The sequence below is a fragment of the Ahaetulla prasina genome, chromosome 1 (genome assembly GCF_028640845.1).
Source record: "Ahaetulla prasina isolate Xishuangbanna chromosome 1, ASM2864084v1, whole genome shotgun sequence".
In the NCBI taxonomy this organism is placed as follows: Eukaryota; Metazoa; Chordata; class Lepidosauria; order Squamata; family Colubridae; genus Ahaetulla; species Ahaetulla prasina.
This window is the reverse complement of record NC_080539.1, coordinates 283,985,339-283,996,975: the sequence shown is the minus strand read 5'-3', so window position 1 is coordinate 283,996,975 and position 11,637 is coordinate 283,985,339. Positions and strand designations below refer to the sequence as shown.

Genomic DNA, 11,637 nt, shown 5'->3' with positions numbered 1-11,637 from the left:
CTGCTTCCGTTGTTCCCGCCTCTCCTGTCTATGAAACCTAGGGTCCAACCAGGACTGATTGTCCTCAGTTGGGTCTGGGAGCACTGCCTGGGCGGGGGGAGATGCAGGAGACAGAGCCCTCGTTATTTCTTCCACCTGGCCTGCCTCTGGCTCCTGGAGCTGAGCCAGAGAGGCCGGCCCTGCAGAAGGGAGCCCTGACAGCCCTTCCCCCTCACTCTCTGAGTCACTCTCTGGCAGGGGGCCAGGCCCGGGGAGGGCTGGAGCCACAACAAATGTCTACGCTGCCTCAGGAATGAGTGGCCTGACCTATCATATAGTATACATATTTTAAATAATGATTTGATATTGCTGGCTTTGCAACATATGTGCCAGCAGCATAACGCATGACCATAATATCCCTAAGATGTTGATTTTTCATGGCTAAATCAGACAGTGGGAGTTAACATCAAGAAACAGAACAGCAAGAGTGCGTATTAGCTGATCAGATATTCTCCTGGTGGATAGAGAAATCTCTAGGGACTAAACTAAGCCACCAGATGGTTCACTAAATAGAGCAACATCTATCAAAAATCAATCAGATTAAAAATGTTATAGTTACTGATATCTTACCACAACCTAACCACAGCAGATGGCAACCTTCCAGAATTTTATTTTAAAAAGTCATCCACCAAACCTAAGAATTTAACTATTAGCTAACACATAGCATACAACAGCAAATGCTGTAAACAGAATCCAGAAATTCCTGATTAGATCACACTGATGTAAACAGGATTACATTTCCATTTAAATGTATGCTTTCCTACTATGATTCCTACTATAACCCCTAATCTACTGTCCAAATCAGACTTGTCAACCTTATGTACTTAACAAAGCAGATAAAAAGCAGAAGAGCCAATTATATTCACTAAAAAGACAATTTACTGCACAATAAAGTGGCAGGGAGCCATTTTCATATTGACCAGTGCTAATGACTGTAACATTTCTGATTTTGCTTCAAGTTAAAAGAAAAAATTATATGGAGTCTTTTCATTAGAGAAGCAAATATTTTTTTCACACAAAAAGTTGAACGGCTACGATTGGTGTTGATCATATTAATTGTACCAATTTATTCTAATATCTAAAACTACTGACTCACCAAATGCAGGTAGTGCTGGACTTATGACCGCAATTGAGCCCCAAATTTCTGTTGCTAAGTGAGACATTTGTTAAGTGAATTTTGCCCCATTTTATGACCTTTCTTGCCGTAGTTGTTAAGTGAATGGCAGTTGTTAAGTTAGTAACACACGGTTGTTAAGTGAATCTGGCTTTCCCTTTGACATTGCTTGTCAGAAGGTCGCATAAGATCATATGACCCTGGGACACTGCAACAGTCATAAATACGAAACAGTTGCCAAGCATCTGAATTTTGACATGAAGATGCTGCAATGGTCGCAAGTAACTTTTTTCTGTGCTGTTGTAATTTTGAACCAACACTAAATGAACTATTCTAAGTCAAGGATTACCTGTAATCATGTTCTTAAAAATGGAGCAATGGAATCAATGTATGTAATTCAGGCGCCAATCCAATGCATGCTTTTCAAGTAGAATGTCTCAGTGGGACCTACTTTTGAGTACATAAACCAACTAGATTTTCAGCAGTTGACCATGTGTGACAAACTCTTGTGTGTTGTCTCTATAATTAGTTGTATTTACCTATTAAAACATTGGTTTCTGCTCATTAATCTAGGAACATATCCTAATGAAAGTTGTGGGACAGCTAACAACAATATCTAACCAACTGGCTTACAAGGCTGTTCATGTATTGAATTTATCTGCCCGTGTGGACAAGATTGGATTTCTCCCTCTCTTTGGCACTTCCGAGATTTGCTCTTAACTATCAGGCAACTTGAGAAATACATAAAGACAAAGGAAACTCCTCACTTTGTAAGTGTAAGAATCCTGATGTGACACACAGTATATAACCAATATGAAGTACAGTTGAACTTTATTGGATTATAGATTTTAGCAAATTTGTGACAAGAAAACAATTCATCTTCAGATTTTAATGAATATAGTTTCTAAAAATCACAGTCTGAAACAAATACATTAAGGTTACTCAAAACTTTCTGCATTGACAGCTTTGATTTTAAAATTGTGATCATTGCATCATTTGCATTGATTATTTTAAAAGGACAAACACTATTAATATTTAAATAATCTTCGTTCTTTGACCGCATTATTCAATTTTACAGATGATTCTGCAAAAATCATCCATCCCAAGCAGCAAGGCAGAGAGAGCAAATTCAATCTTTGATCTGAAGTTTCAAGTCCATCGCTTGCTTAGCTTCAAGTTTAGAAACCTGTAAATCGGAAAGCAGAGATTTATCTTTTGACTAAAATGCTGTATTACACGCACAGCTATGTACAGCTATGTTTTCTAATTAAAAGTGGATTGTGATGAACTAATTTCAACAAGTGCTAAATCTTCTCTGTTCCAAATTGCACCCTTCCTAATATGCTTTGACAAGCAGCAGAACCTGTTGGGAACGCTTAAACACACATTTGTTTACTACATATAGTTAGGTCCTAACAAAAATGAGAAGGAAACTTTTAACCATCAGTGTTAATCTAAAGGCAGGGTAAAACTGAGCTTTGAACAAAAAAAATATGCATCATTAAATAATTATCACAATAACTTATCAAAATAATTAACAAGGAGATTCAGACTTAATATCAGGCCATTGTGTGATACAATATGTAGAAACCCAATGTTTCTGTAGTTCATCCCCTCTCCCTTGTTAGAAATACAAGTGGTCCTTGATTAACAATGGCAATTGGGACTTCCATTGCTAAGCAATGTTGTAAAACATGTTGTCACATGACCATGCCACTTAGCAACAGAAGTTCCAGCACTTCTGGTTATCATCATAAAGGGAATCACGAGTTGTTAAGTGAAAGATAACATGGTCACCATTTCTGACCTCACGTTGGCTTCCCCATTGATTTTGTTTGTTGGAAGCTGGCAAATAAAGTTGCAAATGGTAATCCTGTGACTGCCAGATACTGTGATATTGTAATGGTCTAAGCACCCAGACCACAAGCATGAGACTGTGGGACGATGCAACCTATATAAGTAGAATATAAGCTCTATAATGTAATTTGTTATAATATCATTTGTTCTGCACTGTAATAACTTTAAATGGTCACTGAAACATTAATCAGTTGTTAATCAGCACTTTTAATCAACTCACATTATTATGTGAGTTGATTATTTTCCTATGATAATGTCTTACATGATTTGGACATGTTGAAAGATGCCTACATGCAACAGAGTCTAAATTAAAAATAAACGTTTACAGCCAGAACGCTGAACCTGACTACACAACCTGGTTCCACCTGTGGCTTTACAACGTGTGCAGCAGACTGACAAAACACCAACCTGCTACTTCCTTATAAGCTTAAGGACGCCTACGTATTACCACAGTACTAAAATGCGGGTAGTCCCCGATTTATGACCAAAATGGAGCCCAGAATTTATGTTGCTAAGCGAGACATTTGCTAAGTGAGCTTTGCCCCATTTTACCGCTTTTCTTTCCATGGTTGTTAAGTGAATCATGGCAGCTATTATGTTAATAACTCGGCTGTCAAGTGAACCTGGCTCCCCCATTGACTTTGCCTCTCAGAGGGTTGCAAGAGGGGATCGCGTGGCTGTGGGACACTGCCAATGTTATAACTATGAGTCAGTTGCCAAGCGTCAGAATTTTGATCACATGACCATGGGGATACTGCGACGGTTATTAAGTGTGAAGAATGTTCATCAGTCAATTTTTTAAGTGCCGTTGTAAGTTTGAACAGTCACTAAATGAACTGTTGTAAGTTGAGGACTACCTATAATAGCCTCAACTACTCATATGACAGAATAATAAGACACCATTTCCGGAGCACAAGGATAAATGATTCAGGTCCAATGCAGGAGCAACTATTATTATCATTCCTACAACAATGTTTCTTTCTCTTGACCAGTTCTTACCAGGGGTGAAATGCTACTGGTTTGGGCCCGTTCACCCGAACTGGTAGTAAAAAATGCTTTAAAAAGTTTTAAAAAACAGCTCCAACGATTGCACATCGCTTAGTTGATCTTTTGAACTTTTTTTAAAATTATTTTTAAAATATTTTTTTACTTTTAAAAATGCATTAAAAAGTAAAAAAAAAAAAGTACGAAATCCAAAAGCACGTGTCTGGTGAGGATTGTGCATGTAAGCGCAGTATGTCTGGTGTGCACTGTGCAAACGCAGCATGCATCCAGCATGCACTGCACATGTGCAGCCCGTGTCTGGCGCGCACCGGGCATGTGCAGGCAGCGAACTGGTGAGAACCACCAGAGGATTTCATCACTGGTTCTTACATATTTGGATGGACAGAAAACGTATTAGCCCATAGACAGTAATATCTTCTGAAAAATTCATCCAGGTGTTCTTTATTCAGAGTTCCTGCCATGTAAGCACTCCAGATAATCTATGTCTTTACCCGTGCAGCCATCACTCAAATTATGTCTGCTTCCTACTGCGAGTCACAAGTTCATCATGATTACTGTGTGTGCAAAGAGGAAAATCTTCACATGCGCAGTTAGAGGCACATTGACTTTTATGTTCAGCGCTCCTTTAGTCTAGAAGCAGTTCAGTAAGCAATTCTATATATCTCAACGGTTAGTGTGTCCAATTGTTCCTTTTCCCAAAAGAGCATTGGGGAAGGCGGGGGACAAATGAATGGCCTCTTATGATAGGAACAAATAGATCTAAAACTGCGAGTACTGTAAGTCCTAGCTGGGAAGTTGTGGCTCACAGCCTTAGTAATGCTAGAAGTAAAATGAGATGCTGTTCCATGACTACATTAGTCATGGTTAAGTTGACATTAAAAGCCGTAAAATAAAGAAGACAGTCAACAGGAGAAGATTAGGAAGAATAAGGTCTTTGTCAAGAAGAGGAGAACAAGCATCTGAGTTTGAGTACATGCAGAGTAGTTTAGTCCCGCCTTCTCAAACAAGAAAAAATTCATCTGCCATTTTTTTGTCATCCATTCTGCTGAAGATAACAGCCTAGCCTGGGTGCTTTTTTATATAACCCAGCCTCCACATCCAATTTTTGATAATAGTACACAGTATTAATATCTGAAGGGACATGGTGGCTCAGTGGCTAAGATGATGAGCTTGTCGATCGAAAGATTGGCAGTTCAGCGGTTCAAATCCCTAGTGCCATGTAACGGGGTGAGCTCCCATTACTTGTCCCAGCTTCTGCCAACCTAGCAGTTCGAAAGCACGTAAAAAATGCAAGTAGAAAAATAGGGACCACCTTTGGTGGGAAGGTAGCAGCGTTCCGTGCGCCTTTGGCGCTTAGTCATGCCAGCCACATAACCACAAACATGTTGTCAGCCTCCACTCCAATTTTCATATACTTTTGAATGACTATACCAGTAGATAGAATGTAAAATGTTTATTGTTTAAACTGTAAGGAAATGAGATGTGTCGTGCCTCCGTCCAGGGTGAGGGAGAGGAGCCTATTACTTATGTCGGCTGACATAACAGGTGGGAGGGATAATTAACTACTGAGTGTTATCAGCGCGCGCTGTTCTAACCGACACTGCATTCCTAAGTTGACTGACATCCAGAGACCTGTGGAAGAAGATTACCACGAGGGGCCGTGAAGGAGTTGGCATTGGACCAGACCACCCTGACCTCCTGGAGGAGGAGGGACAATTGGGGGGATATGATATGTTAGCCATATTTTGTCTCAGTTCCAGCTTTGCTTGGCTGCTAACCAGACTGTAAAAGTAAAAGTACTTGTTTTCATTCCAAATGAAGTCAAGGTGAATTCTTTCCTTTTATATTGTCGGAGGTAGCTGACATTAAGCTGGAACTCCCATCATGTCTACCAACCAGGATTGCAATCGCAATACCGAGGGGGGAGAAAACCCAAATGTGATGGAAGGCCTGCTGCCGGCTGAGCTGGGGGAGGCGTCCGGAGGAATTTCTGCTGACACTTTCGACCCTGAGCTGGAAGATTGCAGAGCTCGGTGGGCAGAGCAACTAAAACTGGAAGAGGAAGGGTGGAAACCAAGCAATCAAAAGCTTCCTCTGGAGTAACTAAAAGGAAAAGAAAAAGGAAAAGAAAACTTTCGGAAACAGAACAAGAGATAAGGGACAAGCTCCAGTTGGAGGAAGCCTTACGCCTGTTCCGTGAAGTGAAAGTGAGGCAAGCAGCTCGCCAAAGGTATGAATCCCTATTCGGTCCTCCAGGTGGGAGGGAGAAGAGGAGGAAGAGAATACAAAGGGCCAGCTAAGGGTGATTTCAGGGTGGTGAGATTTCTGAAGACCCAGGGCTGGAATCTCTCACCCCAGAGGAGGCTGAATTGGATGAGGGTTGGGCGCCACCTGCTGACCAAGCAAGGCCGAGGGGAAGGAAAAGCCAAAATTCCCCATATCAGAGAAATTTGATGGAAATGCGAAGGAGTTGGGACTGTTCCTGGCGAAAGTGAATGACCACATGATAGACTGGGGGGAAGATTATTGGTCACAGGCAGCACAAGTGAGAGCTGTGACTCATAATTTGACCGGAAGAGCAGCTGCGTGGTATGTGTCGCTACATACAAACCACTCCCCCTTACTGCAAAACTACGAGCATTTTATGACTGCACTGAGGAGGAGGTTTGAGGACCCCCTGGCAGAGCAAAAGGCCAAAGGTCGGATGAGAACCATCAGGCAAGGGAGGAGGCCGGTGGCTGATTATAACCAGGAGTTCAGTGATTTAGTTCCCTTGATGAGAGGGTGGTCGGAGGTGACCCTTGTAGACATTTTCAAAGATGGCCTGAATGGAGATCTCTATGAACTGTGTCGAGCACGAGCCTCTCCAACTACGCTGTATGGCTGGTACACCCTGGCAGCAGAGATGGAAATCGAGTTAGTGAAAGACCGCGGCAGAAGACAGCGCATTGGAGGGCTATCCCTTAGCCGTTTTCCAGAAGGGACTTATAGGGACGTCCCTAGATTGGAGGGAGGAAGACCACGTTCGTCTGCGTGCTACAGATGTGGAAAAGAAGGCCACCGAGCAGCCGACTGTAGGGTTAAGTTGATGCCGAGCGCGACCTCTGGTGGTGAAAAGGAACCAGTGAAGCCAGCGGCTAAGGCGCGTAAACCAGCAAAAACGGGGGAGGGCGTTGCCAAGAAGGGCACGCCCATCAAGGAGGATGGCGAAGTGTCGACCGATACTGACGACAGCAAAACCACGTCAGAGTCCGATGAAGACCTTCTGGTGAGTTGGGCACGGGGCCCCTTGGACATTCCAGTTAATCTACATGTACCCTCTTCGGGTAATAAGGGGGAACTGCTAGCACTACTCGATTCTGGATGCACTAGATGTATGGTCAGTCCCGAACTAGTAGAAAAAATGGAACTAAGGTTGAGAACCTTAAGTAGGCCCATAGCGTTTGCCCAGTTAGATGGCTCTGTGGCAGGGGGAGGGCCCGCCCATTTCGTAACGGAACCCATAGAAATGATAATAGGAGACCACCGCGAAATTCTGAACTTCATAGTAGCCCCAGGAATGGACCAACCCCTGTTGTTAGGCTTGTCATGGTTATGAAATGGAACCCCCATATTAACTGGAGAACGGGAGTCCTACGTTTCCGTTCCAAAGCCTTAAAAGGAGAAAAGGGGAAACCCAAGAAGGAACCCACCGTGACCTTGCACCAGGATAAGTTAGGGGCAATGATTGAACGTATAGACGGGGAAGAAAGAATACCCAAGGAATACTGGGACTTGCGAGAAGTCTTTAGTGAAAAAGCATCAGACGTACTTCCTCCCCATAGGCCTATTGACTGTGCCATAGACATCCTTCCGGGGGTAAAGCTTCCAAAGCCAAAAGCTTATCCCATGACCCAAAAGGAATTGGGAGAGCTACGAAATTCATAGACAAAAACCTAGAGCGGGGCTTTATCCAACCGGCTAGGCCTCGTGTGGCGGCGCCAGTGATGTTCCGGGAAAAGAAAGATGGCTCCTTTCGTCTTATAGTTGACTATAGGAACCTAAACGCGGTGTGCGCCGAAAACATATATCCCATGCCACTCATGAAAGATATGTTAGCACATTTAGCGAAAGGAAAATTCTTCACCAAACTGGACCTGCGAGAAGCCTACTACAGAGTTCGTATAAAAGAGGGGGATGAATGGAAAACCGCTTTCAACTGTCCACTAGGATGTTTCCAGTTTCGAGTACTGCCATTTGGACTGCAGGGGGCGCCCGCAGTTTTTATGCAACTAATAAATGAAATACTCCATCAGCATTTATTCAAAGGAGTTCTTGTCTACCTTGACGACATACTTATCTATACAGAAACAATGGAAGAACATATTAAACTAGTAAGAGCTGTACTCAAAAAGTTATTATCTGCAGAACTATATTGCAAGCTATCCAAATGTGATTTCCATCAAACCAAAATAGACTACTTAGGGTATCGCATTTCGGCTGATGGGTTAGAAATGGATCCAGAAAAAGTGAAAGCTGTCTTGGAATGGGCCCCCCCACGCACACGCAAGCAACTCCAAAGTTTTTTAGGATTCGCAAATTTCTATCGTCAATTCATCCCCTCCTTTGCTCAAATTGCTTTACCAATCACTAACCTCTTAAAAACTAAAGGAGACACGAAACCCAAGCCATCATTACCTCTCGAATGGACAATGGAATGTCAAGCTGCATTTGAAAAATTAAAACGACTCTTTGCCGCCGAACCTATTTTAAAGCACCCTGACATGGATGTTCCTTTTGTAATACAAGCTGATGCAAGTGATGTAGCAGTCGGAGCCGTCCTGCTCCAAAACAATGCTGATGGTAATTTACAACCCTGTGCTTTCACTTCTCGAAAATTGACTGAAACTGAAAGGCGATGGGCTATTTGGGAAAAGGAAGCATTTGCAGTTCATTGGGCTCTACGGACATGGAGACAATTCTTAGAAGGTTCAAATCATCCTTTTGAAGTTTGGACTGATCACAAAAATCTAGAAGCTCTAAAGACTCCTAGAAAACTTTCACCTAAACAAGCCCGCTGGGCTCAATATTTTAACCGCTTTAATTTTACTTTACATTATATTCCTGGGGGGAAAAACTTTAGCAGATGCTCTCTCACGTTTACCCCAATACAATTGCACTCGCCCGAGGTGGTTCAACCAATACTTCCTGACAACAGTTAGCGGCCCCAGCAATAACTAGAAGCCACTCCAAAGCTGACCCCTCACTCCCAGATGAACTAACCAAGTCGTTTAAAGAAGCTTTAAACACCGATGACTGGTACTTAACTCATTCCCATGAATGCACACTCCGTGATGGACTAGCTTGGATTGGAACAAAACTATATGTTCCCCTATCACTCAGAGAAACCATCCTACAACGATGCCATGATGCCAAAATGGCAGGGCATTTTGGATTTGTGAAAACTTTGCATCTTCTTAAAAGACAGTTTTGGTGGCCAAGTCTTAAAAAAGACATTCAAGCATATGTAGCAAGTTGCCCTATTTGTGCATCATCCAAAAGACCTCCGGGAAAACCTCCTGGACTACTTCAAACAGTAGCCAGACCAGGAACCCCATGGAAAGAAATATCCATGGATTTCATAGTGGAATTACCTGAAAGTTCAGGAAATACTGTTATTTGGGTTGTGACTGACCTTTTCTCCAAACAAGTCCATTTTATTCCATGTTCGAAAATACCCTCCTCAAAGACTCTAGCAAAGTTGTTTGTACAGCACATTTATAGACTTCACGGAGTTCCTGATCGCATCATTTCAGATCGAGGAGTTCAATTCACTTCTCAGTTTTGGAAAGAATTTTTACGACTCATTGGTTCCGCCCAAGGATTAAGCTCTTCCCATCATCCTCAAACTAATGGAAGCTGTGAACGTTCAAACTCTGTACTAGAACAATATCTGCGATGTTATGTTAACTACCAGCAAGACAATTGGGCAGATCTCTTGCCTTTTGCTGAAGTTGCCTACAACAACTCAATTCATAGTAGCACTGGATTTACTCCTTTTAAAATAGCTTCAGGTCAAGATTTTGTTCCTATCTCAGAACTCCCAAAGGAAGAAACTACTGTTTCCTCTTTGTCAGAATGGATAGATCAAATACAAAGCACATGGAAAATGACTGCAAGGCGATCGACGACGCCACCGTGCACATAAAAACAAGCAGATAAAAAGGTCCCTGAGAACAATATCAAGTGGGCGATAAGGTTTATCTTTCCACCAAATATCTTCAAACCACTCAGAAATCTAAGAAACTTGGACCCAAATATGTGGGACCTTTCCCATAGTAAAATCATCAACCCCGTGACGGTACAACTAGATTTACCAAAAACACTTAGAAGAATCCACCCCGTTTTCCATGTCAGTTTGCTGAAACCTGAACACACGTCTACTTTCCGTCCTAACCGTACACCCCCTCCTATACCAATTCTCATAGAGGGAGAACAACACTTTGAAATAAAAGAAATTTTAGATTCAAGAAAACATAGAAATAAAATTCAATATCTTATTTCCTGGAAACACTTCCCGTTATCCCAAGCTGAATGGGTGAACAAAGAAGATGTTCGTGCATCGGAGAAGATAGCACAATTCTATAAAAAATATCCTGACAAACCCTAACTTCTTTTTTTTCTTTCTAGGACTGACGTCCTTGTTGCAGGAGGGCCGAATGTCAGCCTCCACTCCAATCTTCATATACGTTTGAATGACTATACCAGTAGATAGAATGTAAAATGTTTATTGTTTAAACTGTAAGGAAATGAGATGTGTCATGCCTCCGTCCAGGGTGAGGGAGAGGAGCCTATTACTTATGTCGGCTGACATAACAGGTGGGAGGGATAATTAACTACTGAGTGTTATCAGCGCGCGCTGTTCTAACCGACACTGCATTCCTAAGTTGACTGACATCCAGAGACCTGTGGAAGAAGATTACCACGAGGGGCCGTGAAGGAGTTGGCATTGGACCAGACCACCCTGACCTCCTGGAGGAGGAGGGACAATTGGGGGGATATGATATGTTAGCCATATTTTGTCTCAGTTCCAGCTTTGCTTGGCTGCTAACCAGACTGTAAAAGTAAAAGTACTTGTTTTCATTCCAAATGAAGTCAAGGTGAATTCTTTCCTTTTATATTGTCGGAGGTAGCTTGACACGTCTTCAGACAGCGCTGGCTTTTCAGCTTTGAAACGGAGATGAGCACCGCCCCCTAGAATTGGGAACAACTAGCATATATGTGCAAGGGGAACCTTTAGCTTTACCTTATTAATATCTGGCAAAGACTAATAACGTAACAAAAACCTGGTAATCAGATACTTAAGTCTAGATTAATCTTTCCTATACTGTATATTATGAGCACAGAAAGATTTTTTTTAAATAATGCTGTTCTAGCAGCAAACCGAGATCTTATGGAAGCCAATAAGATTTTTTTTTACCTTCACCATGTATCAAAACTATAAAGAAAATGATGGAAAAATTATGCAGGACCATTTTTACAGGCATAAAAATGGCAGGGATCATGTAGAATATTTTAATCTTGATTTCCAAGGAAGTCATACAGTTGCAGTATTTATCTGGCATTTCAGAGATGGGAATCTG

General features: G+C 42.1%; 1 protein-coding gene across 3 annotated transcripts in view; it reads right to left on the bottom strand.

Moving 5' to 3' along the window:
* Nucleotides 1-1,967: 1,967 nt before the first annotated feature.
* The window catches only part of NADSYN1 (NAD synthetase 1), a 50,983-nt gene continuing 41,313 nt past the window's right edge, over nucleotides 1,968-11,637 (bottom strand). For all 3 annotated transcript variants that reach the window (XM_058161371.1, XM_058161354.1, XM_058161362.1), the window contains one exon: nucleotides 1,968-2,339. In XM_058161371.1, coding sequence (XP_058017354.1) covers nucleotides 2,283-2,339 — 57 coding nt within the window. In that variant the 3' untranslated portion in view covers nucleotides 1,968-2,282. The remainder of the gene's footprint in view (nucleotides 2,340-11,637) is intronic.